Source organism: Brachionichthys hirsutus, chromosome 5 (genome assembly GCF_040956055.1).
Source record: "Brachionichthys hirsutus isolate HB-005 chromosome 5, CSIRO-AGI_Bhir_v1, whole genome shotgun sequence".
NCBI lineage: Eukaryota > Metazoa > Chordata > Actinopteri > Lophiiformes > Brachionichthyidae > Brachionichthys > Brachionichthys hirsutus.
In genome coordinates, this window is record NC_090901.1 from 7842244 (window position 1) to 7861885 (window position 19642).

General features: G+C 44.5%; 2 protein-coding genes across 2 annotated transcripts; both read right to left on the reverse strand.

The window, feature by feature from the left end:
- Positions 1–5417: 5417 nt before the first annotated feature.
- Positions 5418–14706, reverse strand: mmp15a (matrix metallopeptidase 15a). Its single transcript, XM_068738974.1, has 10 exons — positions 14584–14706; positions 12937–13085; positions 12298–12420; positions 11890–12212; positions 11077–11238; positions 8862–9259; positions 8598–8736; positions 7129–7279; positions 6908–7023; positions 5418–5890 (listed from the first exon to the last, which is right to left on the reverse strand). Exons 1-10 carry the CDS (start codon positions 14704–14706, stop codon positions 5418–5420), a joined length of 2157 nt encoding a protein of 718 aa, XP_068595075.1.
- Positions 14707–16290: 1584 nt separating this feature from the next.
- Positions 16291–18731, reverse strand: zpd (zona pellucida glycoprotein d). The gene is made up of 10 exons (XM_068738886.1): positions 18711–18731; positions 18535–18601; positions 18345–18452; positions 18007–18215; positions 17724–17881; positions 17421–17535; positions 17226–17353; positions 16961–17144; positions 16759–16864; positions 16291–16412 (listed from the first exon to the last, which is right to left on the reverse strand). Exons 1-10 carry the CDS (start codon positions 18729–18731, stop codon positions 16291–16293), a joined length of 1218 nt encoding a protein of 405 aa, XP_068594987.1.
- Between the last annotated feature and the right edge of the window lie 911 nt (positions 18732–19642).

Genomic DNA, 19642 nt, shown 5'->3' on the forward strand with positions numbered 1-19642 from the left:
GATTAAATAAATTTAAAGAGTTTGACGGGGAGAAATCACACCACGTGTAAAAGACAGATATCTGTCGAACGCTCTGGTTCAAGACAGAGGCTTGTACAAATGAGCAAGACGGACATTTCTGGGACTTAAACTCAATTGTGGACATTATCAGTGGGGGGTATCAGCCTGTGGTGGATAATCATCTTCAGTGAGAGCGAAAGGAAATGCTGAACCTACAGGATGTCCTGCTAAATAACAGGAGACAGTAGGGGTGGGGGCGGGACCAGGACATCTGTCTTATCAAATGAGTTTTAAATGTCAAAATCTCCTAGGACTAAAACACAAACCCTGAGGGCGTGTTATCTTTCTTGTTGCTATTTTGCTCTTTATGTAATTCAGTATATTCCAAATGTGATTGTTGCAGAAAACTAGCCAGAACTCCTGACACCTGATCAGTGAGGCTCAGAAGGGCCTCTTCCCTGGACTAATATCAAATTTGTAGCATTGGATCAAATAGTGCAGGTCTACCCAGCAACTAATCTTCAGTCTTCCTGAAGGTTCAATCAACTCCTGACGTATGCCGTCACAGCACACCATTCTTAGAGAATGACAGCCCAACGATATAATTATTTGTGTGGTGATTATGTAATTTATGATTTAATCTTCACATAAAATCCTACAGCTCAGAGAAGAAGGAACATTTCTAAACTTCTAAATTCAACAAAAATGCATGTTTCAATTTGTATAAAAGTTACTTCTGCCACAACTCCACCCAAAGGTCTCGATTAATGAATGGGCATGGGTCACCACATCACCTCAATAAGCTCTCATACGTTCATGTTAGCAGCCAAACTGTCCATGGATGGACTATTCCCCTCTCTCTGTATGGAGTAAGTGAGATTTGTTCCCTTACCTGCGTGTCTACAGGTGTCTCTGCATTCCGGGGTTGTAGAGATCCAGAATGTGTTACAGCCAACACAGCTCTGCTGGGATTGCATCGGCGGCTGCCTGGAGCTAACGGGATTAACCGGCACTTGAAGGTCGTGGCACAATCCTGGACTGTGAGCCACTGCCCAGATTATCATCTGGGCATCATCTCTGTAACCTATAAACTGCAGCCCCCCCCCCCCATCCTGGTCAGCAGTAAGAAGGGGTGAGGTCCTCTTCACATATAATGTCCATCAATCCAGGGAAAAGTGATAAAAAGCACGCTCTTCTTCACCATGATCCAGTCGAGTCATCGGGTGTTTTGTGTCTTTAAGATGTGTGGCTCGTAAAAATTCAGTTGGTAATAAACGGCAAAAGAAAACGGCATCATTTCTACTCTCTAAAACAGGGGATAAAATGTTTTCGCTTCACTTTTTTGGTGTGATCAAGTTAGAAACTACAACTTACACATTTGTCATTTCTTATACAGCAGCTCGTCTCCCCGTCACTCCTCCAAGCTTGTCGTCTCTGTTCAGCATCATCCCCAATGCCATCCTCGTTACAGATTTATCCACACCAAGTGACGCAACGCCGCTCAGGTAGACAGGTACAAGCTATACTATACTATACTAAGTGTTCAGACACTAAGGCAGAGAGGGGGGGAAAGTAAAGCTTATTAGTCCATCATAGGGTCTGTCCAGCTCTCTGATGCTCTACCTCTTGGTCTGACAGCTAAATGACGTCTTTAGCTCCATCATCCAACTGTATGTCAAATATAACCCGTCAGAAAGCAGCTGTACATCTGATGAAGAATAGTGCATTCAAAATCCAGGTACTTAATGCCTTGTATTCTGACCGGTTCACCGGTTTGAGTCCCGGCTCGCTGGTGGCTGGAGAGGGGCCAGTCTACCTCCAGAGCACTGCCGAGGTGCCCTTGAGCAGGGCTTCTGCTCCGGGCGCGCCGATCATGGCGGCGCCTTCACCTTATTCCCTCTCTGTAGCAATAATAAAAGTCTTTATTATTTAGGCTTTATATTTTGATTAAATACTGCAGTATTTTAGCCATGTACATAATTATTTGAAAGCAGGAGTTTATTTAGTTGTCTTTCATAACTGCAATTCAATAAAATACAAGAGTTTAACTGTGAACAAGGAGGAGGAGCAAAACCTTGACATGATAATACCAAACATTGATAAGCAAGGCTGTCAGGACTTCTGTTATCAACTTTGAAGCAGGACAGGCGGGTACTGGTCTTCTGACTGGGTTGGACAGTATCATTGAAAGCAGCGTTTCTGTGATTGACTTGTTACCGACCTGTACCTGTGTATTGTGATAAATTACACACGTAGACGCTTGACAGACGGGCAGGTAAACCGATAGCCACGGACAGGTGGAAAAACATTCACCAGGTTAGGGAGGTCACGTGAAATAAATCTCACCACAGCCAGTGAATCCTGTTCTTGGGCACGAGTGGACAATTTATGGCGGTGATGAGGCAGGAGGCAGAAGGCAGATCTCATTATCAGCTCAGCAGGGGATAAGCAGGGGCAACATGGCGATGACACAGACCCTTAGCCCTTGGCTGGAACACCGCAGATCCATAGTGGCCTCAATCCTAATTGAACATCTGGATGACACGACAAAGCATATTTAGGGGAGAGGAAGAGAGGGAAGCTAAACGTGTGAAGATTGTCCCCAATTATAGGAAAATCCGCGGAAATCTCTCCATTCCTCTTTAGCTTGATTAGTTCAAAGCAGGACATTTAGTGAAACCTTACTGATAAAGACCAACTCCTGTTGTAATCCAGTGCTTTGGTCAGAGGTGCCGGCAGGAAAACGGAACTTGGCACTTACTTTGATAGAGGGAGAAACTTTAGTGGAAACCAGTGCAAACACACGGGAAGCCTCTGAGAGAGAAGACGTAAAGCTAGTGGATGATCTGTAAACGGAAGATAATCCTGATTACCACTGACATGAAGACACAAGGGAAGGTGCTCTCACTCTCTCACTGACCTCATGCACACTTTAGCGCACTCAAACTCTCACATGCATGACACCTCATTACAAGCGGAACGAGTGCTCTTGTAGTAATACTCCCAATAAAACCATGTTATTACCTCTCGAAATATTTCCCACATGCTTGCACAGACATCATGCTTCTTTGAAATATTTTATTAGAACATTTTTGCCCTTGGTCAATTTAAAGAGTAAATCCACACAATGATGAATAGATTTTTTTTGCACAGGGCCGGTTTTGTTGTGTTACATTATCATCCTGGTGTGCAATTATTTAAATAAATGTGGTGAAATGTGTTCTACATTACGGAGAGAATGATTCCCTCTGAAGCAGAATCAACTGATTGAAGTTGATGTTTGCATAACAGATTAAAGGTTTAATGTTAGAAGGAAATTAAAGCTCAACAGCAGGAAAAAAACCGAAATAGACTTTTTGCACTTTTTCATGTGGGTTTTATTGTCAAATCCTGAGTGCACACAGCTGTACACAGGCCTCACAGAACATGCCCTGCATGCGCCAACATCGTCTTAATCAACCTTTTGTTAACAGAAACAAAATTTACAAAACTACAAAATGTAAGTCGTGAAAAGGTTTTAAGAAAAACATTGAAACAAATATTCCCTCATGTTATCTTTTGGGAAAAAAATGCCCCCCAGTATTAACAAAAAAAGCCAATAAAGGAAAGACAGGATATAGACACTGTAAAAAGGCACAAACCTAAAATGAATTGGAATGAATGGGAATAGTGGTTTTTACCACAAATGAAGTGAAAGAGGCTCAAAGGAAAACAAAGTCAGGAACATTTTCTACAGCCGTTTCTAGGCATTAAACATCTTTTAGATGATTGAGCTAACTTTCCAGAAGAGTGGACAGCAAAATAAAAACATTTGGGAGCATCAGTGTGGTAATTAGTACTCAAATAAACAAACACTGAAAAAAAGAAAAAGGTGAAGAGGAGAGAAAGATAGAGGATGAAGGGAGGAGGAGGGGGGGTCATCTCTTGACCTCGTGACATGTGGAGCGAAAACAAGAGGCCTTGAAAAGGAGTGGACCCAGTATCCTGATCTAGGTCAGGAGGCACAACGCCAGCGCTGCCCCTCCCCGACATCCTTCCTCGATCTCTCACTCCCTCATGCTGGTGAACCGCCCCCCCTCGCCACTCCTCAATCCCGGCCTTCTTTTTTCCCCATTGTCATCTCATTCCCTCTCTTTCCTCCTTTCTCATTGCCATTTTTATACCTTGCCCCCCCCCCCCACTCCCCGCTCCTCCTCGTGCCTGACACTACTAAATCAGTCGCATGTGGGCTTAATGCAAACCAGACCCTGACCCACTCCGCTCTAGGCTTCTGCATTTCATTATCTTTGACTCGCTTTAACTTTAGCATGGAAAACAAAGAGCTCAGAACGATGGACGTCGCTGGTTACAGTTCCAGTTGAGCAGTTTGTTTCACATCACAGCACTTTTGTTCCGAGTTAAACACAAATAAATCCTCCCCGTTGTATTAAATGTCAGTTCTGGCAGCAGTCGTGCATCAATATGTCTCCTGCGGGACAGTTTTTTAGTGGTCCGGGCTGAACAGTTATTGTGGCAGCAGTGGGCGGAGCTCAGCCTGGAGTCTGTGTGTCTGAGTGCAAAAACTCTGTGTACCTTTGTGTGGCTTAGTGGACTCTATGCCTCGTCGTGTCTGCATATGTGGACATGCATGAACAAATGAGTGTTACAGGCTTTCTTTTTGTTTTACACTGGAGTTTGGTGTATGTAAAAAAAAATAAAAAAGTAGGCGGATCAAAATGGGTCTTTGCAGGAGCACAGCTGTCTTACATTCCGCCACAGGTCGGAGGACAAGCTTCTTTGGCTTGTGTCTGTATGTCTCATAAGCACAGGGAGTTTTTCTTTATATGAAGCACAAACACGCACACGCGCACACACACACACACACACACACACACGCACACACACACACACACACACACGCCTATCGAGAGTTAAGCAACCTCAGCAAAACTACGACAGCAGAGTCAAAGTGCAAAATATCTGCTCTAAAGGAATAAACATCTCAGGATTGGTTGAGGGACCAAAGTCAAACATAGGAAGTACTCGTTCATATAAAGGCGTGTATTTCTCTATTTGTTTTAGTAGCTACATGTGTTCTTGTTCGTGTGTATGTACATTATGCATGCTTCCCTATCGTGTATGTGCATCGACTTTCTCTGCATTTATTGTAGGAATAAATCATCAGTCCCCTGCCAGCTCATTAGAAGTTATAGAAAAGGACATTCTTACTGTGCCGTGGGTCTTCTACAGGACACATTTAGTTGGTAACAATTCTTTTTGTCCTGGAATAAACATAAAGAAAGACCTCGCCAAGATGGTGACTCATCCTTGGCTTTCTTGGCTCAATACTGAAGCTTCTTTCCAAAGTGGCAGGGAAGTGCCAATGACTACATCAGACAGATGAGGACTATCCATTCTATCTGTTCTAATTCTGTGCCTCAAACCCAGTTCTGCAGTGAACGTTTGCAGTGCACCAAAGCCCTCGGCGGCTCTTTGTTCTGCAGAGTCCTGAGGATGACGTAGATCACGATGAGGATGCACAGGATGAGCACCAGAGGGACTATCACCATGACCAGGGTCATGACCTTCGATTCGTTGTCGGCCGGCGTCACAATCACGCTCTCCTCTCCATCCTCCTCTTCGTCTGTACCATCAGGCTTCATGGTTTGCTCTTCCTCTGGGTTTGTATCTTTGTCTCGGCCCCCGTCCGGCTCTCTGTGCTCGTCTTTTCCTCGGTCTGAAGGGTTGACCGGTTTGTCTTTTGGTTCATGCTCGGCGTCAGGGTCGGGGTCAGGTGCCCCAACACAGCCCATGAAGTCCTTCAGTATGGATCGAGGGTAGCCTTCGTCTGCCTCCGCCCTGCCGTTGTTAAACCTCCAGTAACTGGTGCCTTTGTAGAAATATGTGTACGCTGCATGAGAGGAAAACAAGGAAGATTTATGTCAAGCCAATTTATGTAGCATGAATGCTTATGTAGATTGTTGATTCCTGGCGTCCAGACTCCTACTTCGTCACTCCTCAAAAGGAAACGAAGTAGGAATCCGGAGAAAAAACCTTTTCAATAGTAGGTTGACAACTTAAAGCCATGTTAGATACGTGTTGGAGTAAGAAAGGCTTTATTTTTTTTATTACAGTTTGCATATCTAAAGTGAATAGTCAATTCAACAATAGTTATTCTTATTCTTTCTGAGGTTTAGATTTATTCATTTCACGTATGAAGAAAAAAAGACAGAAAGTCCAGGGTCAACACAGATTTCAGTTTTTAAAGAGAGCCGTACAGTCTGGTCATTTGTAAAGATTGCCTCATATCCTTGACAATTTCTACAAAAAATAATCTGCACTAACGTTCCCAACATTCCCTCCATATGTTCCTTTCTAGGCCAGGGCAGAATAAACCAGAATCAGTGTGACACTATCGTATATCTTAATATCATACTGGAGGAAAGCAATAAATCAATAAGATGCGTTGTTTACATGTACTAAGATTGTCAGCGGGATGCCAAAAGAACCGCATGCATGTCTTGGGGTAAATTTCTGGGTGTAAACGTCGCTCCGTAGTTGAAAACAGACTTAGAGAGACATTTTGTTGGGGGTGACTGTTACAGGGAGCATTTAGAGCAGATCGGCCACAAATCTAATTTCCAAAAGAGGGATGGGCCGACCCTGAAAACCAGAGCTCTCATTCCTCCCCTCTCTCACTCGTCCTCGCTCTGCTCTGCTTGCTCCAGTCTAACCTGGAAATACATATTTTTTTCTCCCCTCATCCCCACCTTACATTCTCTCCCTCCACCTCTCCTCAGTCGTACCGTTCTCATGCTTTCAACACTACATGCACGGCTTTCAGCATGTGCGTTGTGATTATCATACAGACTGGTCCTCTTCCTCTAAGTCTGGGCTGTTTTTCATTTTACAGTAAATCATTATTTACCACCATCATCACTGAGGAAGGCTCCTTTGGGCGAGTCAGGAATCCTGCCCCATCTGCTATTTGGCTTGGGGAAGTCACGGTCCGTAGTCCGGCTCTCCTCATTGTATCGCCAGTATCTGCATCAAAACGACACAGTGTGGAGAACATGGACATTATTATTATTTAATTGTACACTATTTCAATTTTGCAGCACCTATCCACATGTGTGTGATACGCTGTACCTGTCTCCTGAGAACAGGTATGTGTATCCATTAGGTTCCCACCAGATTGCCGTGTCAATCTTGTGGACTGGAACTCCTTGTCCATACTCACGCAAGGGCTGCGGGTATCCAGGGAGCACATCAGCCTCCCTGAATACCCAGTATCTCTCATCTGCAGACACACAGTGACATACATTTCCTGTGAGGGATGCAAACAAGAACATAACCTTCCTGCACTGGTAATTTTTGCTCGCTGGATGAGAGGGGAAATACATAGGTGAGTTAAAGAAGGCGAGAATGGCGGTGGGTTAAGAAAAAGTGATGGCCAGAACACATATGGCACATGTTAAAGGGGTTTATTCAATCCAGGAGGAAAGTAGAAAGGACAGGCAAGCTGGAAATGGTCCTCATTTTCCAAGCTTTATTCATGTGGCCTTTTTTTCCTCTAATGCTAAACTATGGGCCCACTTTTCAGCCACTTTCCACCTCCGCTGCCAGGGTACTGCTGAACTGCTGCATTGCGACATATTAAACGGAAACTGTAAGCGCTAGCTTTGTGCAATCAGGCTCGCTAATCAGTGCACACTTACTTTAAAATGCCATTTACTTATTAAGGCTTTGTCAACTACTGTAAATGATGTTAAATGCATGCAGTTCAGCTGTTTCTTTGTGCAGGCTGCACCATCCAAGACCCTTTAAAGTGTAGCTGAATCGACATATACAACCCATCTTACGCTCATTGGTCACAGGGTTGTCAAAAAGCAACAACAGAAAGGAAACTTGAAAGGAATCTCCTGTAAATCTGTCATCAAAAGCTCTGAAAATCCTCAAAAAAAATGTATCACCGCAGGTCCCGACTGTTAAAGTGAATCCTCTGCAGCTGTTACCATGTGGAACAGCTGATGCAATCCTCGACCTTACTCGTGAAGCCTTTTGGGGCTCAGCTGAAATGAAGTCTTACTCGGCCAGCCACAGACCTCCAGAGCTCAGCCACGCAGCAACGTGCACAAACTGTGATGACGCTGTATGTGCATCATGCATGCAAAAAAACAACAACACTCTCCATCTGCAGCCATGTTGACTTTAACAATGACTTCTTTGGGTAGAGGAGTCATTTTCTCGTTAATATAAAGGCTAGTGGTTTAAATATTTCTGTGTGTGTGTGTGTCTGCCAGTGTCATTACCTCATAAATCAAATTGTGTGGAAGGGAAACATGCTGAGGCTGCACTGTTTTCCCTTCAGCGTGATCACAACCCCGATTAGATAAGTGTTTCAGTCCCTACTGTGCGAATTCAAACCTTTTCTTAAGCTCCGCAGGTTTTTTGGGCAGAGAGTAGGTAAGAAACTGTGGAAACTAACCAGATGATTGTTGTGGCCGTAAGCAAGCCGCCTTAAAAAGCTCAGCAGAGTCTCCAGAAAAGGTTTCAGCACAACATATCACTCAGAAACATGACACTGAAAGAAAAGCGGCATTTATCAGTTGACAAACCTTTAAAAAAGACAAATTTGCCATCGTGGCGCTCGTAGGCAGCGTCGATGTCACTGGGCAAGCCAATCCAGAAGACAGATATGGGCATGGGGTAGTTATCCAAGACCCGGTTCCTCCGCACACGCCAGAACCAGCGTCCCTGCTCAAATAAATGCAAACAACTTTTAACATTTACCCAAATTATTTCTTGTTCACGTCGCCTTGAGTGTTTTGAATGAATTCAGGGTCTTAGATTTTTAAATGGAACACCTCTTTACTTCTCACCTTGAAAACAAACATCTCCCCCCGTAGCATAGTCACCGTGTCAAAGTCCCCGTCACATATATTTGGGGGATGGTTTTCCGGCTGCTTGGGAGGTCGGGGAGGAGCTGGGGGCTGAGGAGGGGGCACAGGGGCATCCTTTCTAATACGCGGGGTGACAGGTTCCGGTTCAGGTTTGGACTTGGTAGGCGTGGAGGTTGGGGGGACAGGAGGGGAGGTAGGGCCAGGGCTTTGCCGGGGATTTGGGCCGCTGTCGGTCGGATTGGGTAAATCGGGTGGGCCGATGGTTGGAGAATTGGAGGTGGGTTCATCTTCAGGAGGAGAAGGGGAGATGGAGTCATTTGGATCGCTGTCCCGGATGGGAGGAGTTGTAGGCAAAGCTTCAGTGACGATAGGAAGACCTGGGAATAAAAAGATGGAGAGCTTGACCCGAGAACACGACGGAGAAACCTCTACAATGAAGATGCTTTTATTACCTGATGTATTTTTAGCAAAAAGGCAGAAAATACAAAACAAAACATAAATCAAGAATCCTCTTATCTGGGTGGTGTTTGACAGGCTTAGCTTGCTTTATACTCCTACGCCCCCCTCACAGTATCCGCTTTAATTCTCCCTTACATAAAACAAATTTAAAACAAATTAAAAAACTTTCCATTTTGGGCTGCAGCTATAAGTCCATTTGACCGACTCAATCGTGCTGGAAAAAAATCATCCCTGCCGGTTTCTAAGAGCTGAAAATAGATCCAACCGTTATGTAATATACGGTCAGCTGCTGGGAAGACGTGTTGAGTTACAATGAGCCCAAAATACTGAGTGGAATTAATGAAGGTTGACGGTGGCTGGTGATTTATCAGCGTGTGGACAAACTCAGCAGTATAACTTTGCAGTATTTGACACATGAATATATAGAGTGTCTTCAACAGACAGAGACGGTTCGAGGTCCCGTCACCAAAGACAACTTTTTTTTATTTACATTTCTCAATTAACCACTCTGCTTTTCTGGGACTGCTTGCCTATCTTTTTATGACAGGACAAAAAGGAAGACTGATGTCAGCGCCTGTTCAGATGTAACTTTGTTTTTGTCCCTTCGAGGTGATATAATCACAACGCTGACGTATTATCACCTAATAAAGTCACGTCAGTCATGGAATATTAGCAACAGACACAGAGAAACATCAGTCGTCATTTAAATTTTTCAGCTGCTGCATGTTCCCATGGATGTCATTACTTTGTCTTTGGGTAAACAATCCTTGGACATGTAAATGTAGTGTTTCTGAAGAAATTATTTAAAATGTCATTTCAAAAGCTGGTTTGTAATAACAGTTGTAAAGTTATGAATTCTTGCACAGGGCAGGAAGTAAACCTGCTAACTGTTACTGGTAAGGCTGGTAAACGAGTTAAGTCAAAAGATGAGTAACTAATAAAGACAAACTGACCCTGGAGACATAAAACTGTTCGTCTCTTGAATAGAACCTCTACAAAAGAGCACAAATGTTTATTCCTACTGACAACGTTTATGCTCTGTTAGCTCTTAAGGTCTTTGTTCTCATCCAAGTAGGCCTTTTCTCTCATACAATCCTTTGGATCTGTTTAATGGAAAAAAACCTGCCCTATAATTTCAGTCAAAACATTTACCTTACAGAATTTACAGCAGAAAACCTACGAGAGTTTTCACGTCTATTTTACCAAATCTGTAGTTAAGTCTGGTGCAGGCGTCTTGTGTACGCCCATCACCAGGACCAGGAATTTCATGGGTACGGAAATATTGTAGATTTTCTGGGCAACAGTCTAAAACAAAATCCCAAAACCGATTCATTCTGTGCCTGCAGTTTGAGAGGAAACCTAGTGTTCTGCTCTTATTTAAGGGCCTCTGTAGAAACACACCATCGCATTCATACAATACTCTCATACACACAAGCGCCCTCTGTAACACACACACACACACACATAAAGACATCATCTGTCGATTAACAATGACCTCCATTTACACAGAGAAAGTATGATTGCACCACAACGGCATGCAAAAGCAGCTGTTTTGTGTGTGTGTGTGAGGATTCACTGGCACTGTGTTCACGTCTTTGCATATAAGCGTGAGGAAATTTTCCTGATGAAGCTTCTCATCTTCTTGTATGTCCAGATGTGGTATGAACGCTATAATCCATAACGCTGCTGACATCCCTGCTACTGATTTTAATTCAGTGCAGCATCAGCATCTTACCGTATATGTGCTGTATGCCTTTGATGTCGTCCTCGTGGAGCGTGAAGTTGTGTGTGTGGGTCCACTGGTAGAAAGGCGCCATGATGGCACCCGGGTTGTCTGAATGCTCCAGACCCAAAGCGTGGCCGAGCTCATGCACTGCAACCAGGAAGAGATCAATACCTGCAAGGCAGCACGACACATTCAGAGCACATTCACATCAATACTCAACTTCCATCCTGCACTGACGTGAAGTCAAGTGCAATAATTCATATCGACTTGACCTTTGGTCGTGAGGGAACCAGAGTTTATCCAAGCTGACATTAAGCTTCTGGTAGCAGGGCAACAGCGCTATCCACTGCACCGTGCCACCCTAAAATGCGTGTTAATTTGAGTCACTGCAAACTATACAAACAAACTTGAGCGTCGTGCAGTGCTCATCATACTGGAAAACACTGTAATCTATGTCTATAGTGTTGACTTTCTTTCAGCCTCAGAAGCCTCCTCCTCATCAAGCAGCCTCTGAACGGAGGTCAGACCGTGATCACACAACCCCAGGTCTCCAAAGCACTTAAATAAATCAAAGAGGCATCGTGTAATACTCATCTGTCAGATTCTCTCACAAAGCCGCTACACAACCAGAACATAAAAGAAAAATAAACACAATACAAACTGTTGTATTTTTGAAATCCTAACAACACTAAAAAAGATGGTTTTTACTTCAAACAAGAAAAAGAGAACATTCTAAAATAAAATAAAAAGGGGACTGTATTAGCATAGCTTCCTGACAAAGAAATGTAAATGCTAACGGCAAACGGAAGAAAAGACACAAACCGTCTGGGTTCTGGTTGTCCAGTGTCCAAGGCTCATCGGCATCAAAGTGTGTATCGCCACCCATTCCAGGTCCAGGGTAGAAGGCGTGGGCCAGGGACCCGCCCTCGCCATCAAACAATGACATATCACCATGGAAACCAGATGCAAAGAATACCAGGATGTCAGCAAGCTCCGCCTGGCTGCTGTTGATGCTGATGTTGATTTCTGCAGGCAACTCCTCAAAGGTGAGCGGCGTGACCCGCCTCCACACGTCAAAGGCTTTGCGGATTGCTTTGAACGTCCGCGCCGCGCCCAGCTGGGCGGGCACTTGTTGGTTCATTATACTAGAGCCAGAGGAGCAAGCGGATTAGGATCGGTACATCCAAACATTGTGATTGATCCTTATTTTTACGTTCTAGTACTACAGACCTGTACGTGATCCGGTCTTTGTCCCACTGCTGTCCGGTGAGAGCGTAGCGTCTCCTCCTCACGCTGACGTCCATTTCCACCGCTCTCTTGTCTGGAAGGCCACAGCGAGGCCGACGCATGGCTCTACACAGCCAAAACACACACAAACACATTTCATCTATTCGTATGTTGCCACTGAGCACATTATTATTTCTAAGCGACTACAATTTCTAAACTTTTATTCCAATCTGCTCACAGAGTTGGAAAAGATTTTTCTGCAACATGCAGGATTTATCACTCTTTTCAGGATTAAACCATGTTTATGTCATTCATTCCTTTTCTTAAATTCTTTATCTTGCTGAGGGTTTGCAGCTGTGAGCAGGAGGCGGGGTATGGCACCATAGACAAACAACCAATCACACTCATCTTCATCTTATTGACCACTTTGGCCATTGCAAGGTCGTGCTGGACCCTCTGCTGGCAGTCGCTGGGCGAGAGGCGGGGTACACCCTGGACGAGCCGCCAGCTCATCACAGACAGACAATCATTCACACAGACACACTCACACCTATGGGCAATTTAGTGTAACAAATTTGCATAATTTTCATGTTTTTGGTGGTGTAATAAAGACATCCACTTCTCATGAATGAAGGAGCTCACGTGGCGGTGGCAGGGTCCATCTTCCCGGTCACCTCCAGGCCGTAGAAGCGCTGCATGTCGCTGATGGCGTTCGACAGGATCTGAGCCGACTGCATGGTGGACATCTGTCTGCTCACCTGAGACAGGTACCCGAACTCACGCAGCCACGCCTGTTGAGGAGTTACATTTTGTGTTGGGAGACAGTCACTGAACATGTGTGTTGTTTATTCATTTGTTTGTACATATATGTGAACCACAGCTGCAAATGGGAAAGGAAGCCTCGTGGCTGCGCCGCTCCATGAACAAGGCACCGACTAATAAGCAGAGAGGATCGGAGGAGTTAAAAGAGAAGAGAAAGCAGAGATAGAAAACAGATGGTTTCCATTAGCATTACCACATTCCTGCGCCTCGCTTCGCTGAAGGCCACGATGGAGAAAGGAATCAAAGGACCAATAAGAGGAAGGTTAAAATGACAATAGCAAATAAACTGTATAGCCTTGCCACAGCATGCGTGAAAAATGCACAACTCTACATGTGTGGTGGTACAAAGGATGGTAAAACCATCCAACTGGTGCTTCAGTCACACGCTGAGCTGTCTCATGTTGGTTTAAACTTTAAAGTGAGGAAGGAAGGACGAGCCAGGAAGTCAGAACAATGTGAGGGGAAAAAGAAATTCGGCTAATCAATATTATGGTACCAATATATGCATTACAATATAGACAATACTTTAAAATGACTTGCAAAACAAAAACATCAGTGATAACTACATGCAAATGTAAATGAAGAATCTAAATCAGTGTTTATAAAGAGTGAACTGGTGTGACGGACGACAGGATGTGGGCGTGATTTATTTTATGATACAAATCTGAGTGATCAACAACCAAGAGATTTAAAGAATCTCATGTAGCTTCGTGATACTTTACAGATCAGCTACAACACAGTTATTATTATTTTATCCATTTCTGGTTGTCACTGTCATCATGACTGCTAGTCATCCATTAAAAACCATGTCCTGGCTTCAGGTCTTTGGACAAATCAGGATGGAATTTTCTCTAAAACAGAAACCGACCTGCGGCATCAGATTTCAAGCATCCGAGACGAAGCCTTATATCCACCACAACATTTAGAAATTAAAGATGACGGACATTAAACATCCCCGGAGGAGGGAGGACATCGCGGTTCTGGACTGGTGACGATGAGCCCAGACCTAAGCCCCATTAAAGGTCTGTGGAGTCGGTCTACGTGGGACAGAGACGGTGTGATCGTCCCCCAGAGACTCCACCGTCCCACAGGATGGCGTTGAAAGTCGAGGGATCGCTGCTGGAACTGCTGGTTACATCTAAACGTTTGCGTTACCATGACGATGCTTACCTGTTTTGATTTAGTTCTTGCAAGGTTCCTTTGTTCATTGACCACAAAGCGACTCGAGCAAACAAAGGCAGCAACGCATTTTTAAATCCCTCGAGTGGGAATCGAGACCGTTACCACAGGCAGCTGTTTGGATGAAGGTCAGGATGTCACACAAAGACATCCCTACGGTGGAATGGAGCCTGAACAGATTTCACTTATAACATGTTCAAGAAAAATTATAATTGAATGATAGATTATAAAAAATAAAAAATAATAACTTGTTTGACTGGTTAGTACTTGGACAGACTTTGAGCGTACCTCGGCGTTGAAGCCTTCTTCCTCTGGGACATCCGCCACCGAGCCGCACAGGATCACCGAGAGTAACGGTGATAAGGTCACGATGACGCGCGTCCACGGGTGTCCGGGTGGCATCTTCGTCATGACGCGCTGCTGGTGTTCCGAGGATTTATGTAGAGACGACAATGAGATAAAAAAAAAAAAAAAAAAACAGCCACACAAGCTCCTCCAACAGGCAGGACGCGAGTCTTACATTTAACCAGTATCCGCAATCAGTGGGATATCAGCACTTGGTCTGTAGCTGGCGCGTCATAAACTAGAAACAACGAAGTATATCACGCAAAAAAACAAACAAAGTGCATTTATGAGCCCTTGGAAAACAATAAGGAAGAGCGTTAATCCGTTTCCGGTGGCAGGCAGTCCGATTTCACCGGGCAAAACAGCGTCATGGCTCATCCAAGCGTGCGCGCAGCGGTTCCTTCCACGCAGAAATGATCCGGACCCCCCCCCCCCCCCCGTCCCTTTCCGACGAACACAAAAGATGATCCAGCAATAACCGGCAACCTTATCAACAGTAAGACAGCAGCAATTTGTAGTCCTTTTTGTGCGTGCTATTTAACAATTAGCGCAAGAAAAGTGCTTCTTATTTACGCAGCAAAGCAAAACATGGAGGCGGCTTAGAAAGAAAAGTTTAGAAACTCAAGTGCGACGCAGCCTTCCCTCCAGCGCGTCGCCTGCAGCTTCGGAAGGAAGGTGCGTTGAGCAAATGTTCCAGAAAGCGCCATTCAGCAGCAGATCAGCTCATAAAAGGGCTGCGATCATTACCCGCAGAAAGAACGCAACGCACTCCTCCCTCTCGGACGCCAGACCTTCGTCAGAACCAGAGGGAGGGGGGGGGGGCGCGCCAACAGGCGGTCGACAGGAAAACTGCAGCGTGGGAGCGTCAGCTGAACCACGTCATTTCAACTCAGGCTGGGTTCGATGCCGACTTGAACGTTAATCCAGGACCATCTTTAAAAAAAATATATATATATATTCTCAAGTAGAAGTCTCAAAATCCTGAAAGGCTCTGTGTATCAACTATGACACGTTTGGCAATAAAGGGTTAAGCAGGACCTGCACATGGACTTGTGGGGCTGGTTTACTGAACGACTCTTGAATGAAGGGTAACTACCGTAACCAAGGCAGCGCTCTTTGAGTTACATCTCGATTGTCATTTTATATGACAGAGGACTCCGCTATCGTTCTGCTCCTCTTTCTGAAGTGCCTCGTTCTCGGGCCAGTTCAGGCAGAGCAACCTTTCACCCTTTGATGTACAGAGAGATGCTGTTTGTTCCATATCTGCAGAAATGCAGCGGTTTCTTCTACGAACCACTTCAAGCTGATTTGTTTGTTCTACATTAAAGGTCATATCACACACACCAAAACAACCACTATGAGCTCCAGCATTAACCATAATCATCTTATTTCCTCTCACCGTCTCAGGATTTAAACCTCAACTGACGTCCAAATTTCTATCGTTTTGTGGCAAAGGGCAATTATAACCTAGAACGACAGTTAGCCAACATTAAAATTGAGTGTGTTCAAATGCATTTAATGAAATATTAAATGCTTTGTTTGATGCAAACTTGAATTTTGCACCAGCCATTTTAGTCACACTTAACCCCAATCATCTAACGAGGACAAGAATAAAAGGTTATGGATGACATTTAATATTTTATTTGATCATCATTGCTCCTCCTTTCGTCTGAGCCTCCTGCTGCCTGCCTTGGCCACAGCGACGAGGACGATGAGGAAGAAGCACAAGGCCCCGACGGCTGTTACAGGAAGCACCACATTTGTCAGTACGCCTGAAATCGACAGCAAAGAGATGATCAAATCAATAGGAAACCGATCATTACCATTGACGTCACATTTGTTCTCATTTAGGGAAAACTACTCCCATTTGGAGAAAGGAATAAAAAAAAAAAAAAAAGCGTCCAATGCAACAATCACCATTCTCTAGGACTCAATAGTAACTGTGACCACCTTCACCCAAGCTAAGCTGTGACATCACGCTAACGTAGATTCTCCTTCATCCAGGTCATGGTATTCCTCTCTGGCTAAATCAAAGCAACTCTTTAAAATAGTCTAAAACATTGCTTTTGATCAATTCTTCAAGGATGCTCCATCGTCGCCATGGAAACATGATCTTACTGGAACGAGGTCTCTCCGGGATTTCAATCCTAATGGGTCCGTACGTTAGGAGGTTGGGGGCGGGGTCGCCTCTCACCGCTTCTCTCTTACTTATCGAATTACAGTTCTATACAGAAAATACAAAAACGAGAAGTGAGCTACAGTTAAAGTTGTGCGTGTTGAGGGACTTGACCGAAGTCGAACACGCAAAGCCGGAGCTGACCGGCCTGCAGGACTCGTGGTCGTCTGGCTCGCACAGCTGCACGGTGCAGTGCAGGTAAAGGTCGTGGGGCTCCACCGTGAAGCGGAACATGTCGAAGCTGTAGCGAACGACGGAACTTCCTCCGTTGTGGACAGACCGTCCCGCGCTGGCATTAAGGAATGACACAGTGAGGTCGTTCACACACCTGAATAAAGAAACGGGAACAGCGAGCGGGAATGAGTGGCGTTCATGACGAGGAATCGTCACCATCAGAAGGCATCCCGACCCGTTTAGGAGCAAATTGTGGAACGATCCCTCTGCAGCATTGGGCTGGGGGAACTGATTGGCCCAACACTTATCAAGGCGGAGCAGGAAGTAATCCGCAGGCTCCGTGACCCTCACCTCCACATACACCTGGAGACAATATTTAAGCCAGGCACTGGTACAACAAACATCCATATCTGGTCAGACTTGGACCCACCTTGTTCCTGAGCTCAATGCTGGGGGCACTGCTGTAAGCCTCGGTGTAGGACTCATCCGTGTACAAGATCATCTGGATCGTTGCCTCCAGCTCATCTATTTGTAGCACCGTCTCACTAAACAGACGAGAAGAACACGAGGTCTGCCTCGTTCAGGGAGCACACGTACCATCATCGACAACAGCTCATCGGAAAATGATTTCAGATCAGATCACGCACACTGGAATCCTCCTGACTGCAGCATGCTGGGAACCATTCCCATCTTTCTTTACACATACGCAACAGTGTTAATGACGCTTCCTCACCTGAAGAACGGGAAGATCGCAAAAGGCAAGCTGATTTTCCTGATGTAGGGATAGCTGCATTTGTAGTCCAGCATGATCACTGGATTCCTGATGATGTTCCCAATAACCTGAGGATCTGACAGCAGACTCAGGGAATATGAGATGTGGGTTAGGTTTCTCTGTGCAAAGGGAAAGAAAAAAAAAAGGTCACTATGGACTATATGAGAGATATTAAAATGTGTGTCCTTTCTGTGTAGTGTGTGTGGAATGTCTGAGAGACAATGCAGTGGAGGGGCAGTTGTACCTCCAGTGGTTTGCCCCCACAGGGTACATACTCCTCCTTAGAGATCCTGGACATGTAGAACGGGACACCATTCATAACCGTCCTCCGAGCGCCACAAGACTTGTTGGGCAAGTGCAAGGACTCAAGAGGCACATTATGATATTTGAAGAAATCTTCCATCGCCACAATACTGATATAGTTTTTGCCACACGTGACTTTGATATGTGCATCTATTTATAAAGAAAAAAAAAAGAGAAATATTCTCCTTTAGCACTCTTCCTGTGAAATCAGGTTACAAATCCAAAATTACATGCAAGATATTTGGATCATGTAAAACAAACGTTTTATAACATGCTTACTTTTGTCACAATGGTCGCCATAATACCCAACGGCGCACTTGCAGCTTCTCTGGTCTTGGGACAGGACACATGCGGCGCTGTCGGTGCAGTTCTCCACACTGCAGATTCCTAAACGGCAAAGAAATAATCTAATATTTCACCGCGTTTCCACAGATGTGTCACCTTTTTGACGCGGGCGGGACGTATTTACCCTCAACGCGGTGGCGCGTAAAGCCCAGGAGGAGCAGGAGGAGCACGCTAAGCTGCATCAAAGGAAGAGCAAGTTCCAGATCACATCAAGCCACATCCAAGAACATCTCATCTCTGACCGACACGAACACGCAGCGTCAGCAAAGCCGAAATAGTTCCAATTCTACTCTCACCCACCTTGGAGCCGGTTTGGATCATCGCTGCGCTGGTTTCCCCATTAAGAAGCGTAAATCTCGTTCTTAAATACAATGCCTTCAGTCAAACCGGACAGTCCTCTGTCTGCAAGCGTCTTTTCATCACGTGCTCCTCCCAAATTAAGCGCACCTGCGTGGCAGGGGCGTCACTAGACAGAAGTTCAACTGGGGCACAGGGGCAGGTGATGCTGGGGCCTATCCCCTCTGGCTAAGGGTGAGAGGTGAGGAATAATAATAATAAACCAACTCTTGCCATTTTTTTTTTTTTATTTCACACAAAGAAATAAAATTAAAAAAACATCAGAACAAAGAACATTTTAACTGGCATTTCATTTCAACAGTAGAAATAGAAAAATAAATATATTAACTATGTACTGTATATTGTATTTTGAGAAAACACAAAATGAGTTGGTTAAACTAATGTGACATTGTGAGAAAGTTCATTTAATTCTTCAATTTTTGATCCCAATTAATCTGCTATGCAAAACAGGCACTTAACCCAAATCTGAGATATTACTGGGGCAAGTATAAAAACGAGTCCAAAAACACCCCCTGCCATCTTCTAATTAATAGCAATAGCCAAGGTCTAAAAGTAGACCGTTTTCCTCAAACATGATTAGATTTTTCCATTTATATGTTGAATTTATAATTGAATTGAGCTATTCTTGTGTTGGCTGTTGAAATAAAAACTCTTTTTGTGTATAACAGGATAAAGAAAAAGAAAAAGAAAGAAGCGCAGTCTCCGTGAATTTCATTGGAGACGGCTCTGTTGGGAGTCTCGTGCCCTCTATTGGTGGAAAGACTGCAATGTCAGCATTACTTCTGTATCCCACATTTCCTCATCAAATACTCAGGTAAGATTTTCATACAGAAGCAATAGAAATTAGGTTTTTAGTGTCAGTGGGTCAAAACGGT

Excerpts from the sequence above, each read along its gene's own strand:
- zpd (XM_068738886.1), bottom strand. The coding sequence starts at position 18,731 with ATGATCCAAACCGGCTCCAAG. Across the intron at positions 17,354-17,420 it reads GCATTGAGCTCAGGAACAAG|GTGTATGTGGAGGTGAGGGT; the intron begins GTGGGTCCAAGT and ends TATTGTCTCCAG. Across the intron at positions 16,413-16,758 it reads CCCGGAGAGACCTCGTTCCA|GCGTACTGACAAATGTGGTG; the intron begins GTAAGATCATGT and ends TGTCGATTTCAG.
- mmp15a (XM_068738974.1), bottom strand. The coding sequence starts at position 14,706 with ATGACGAAGATGCCACCCGGACACCCGTGGACGCGCGTCATCGTGACC. Across the intron at positions 8,737-8,861 it reads GGGAGATGTTTGTTTTCAAG|GGACGCTGGTTCTGGCGTGT; the intron begins GTGAGAAGTAAA and ends TTATTTGAGCAG. Across the intron at positions 7,280-8,597 it reads CAAATTTGTCTTTTTTAAAG|ATGAGAGATACTGGGTATTC; the intron begins GTTTGTCAACTG and ends GTGTGTCTGCAG.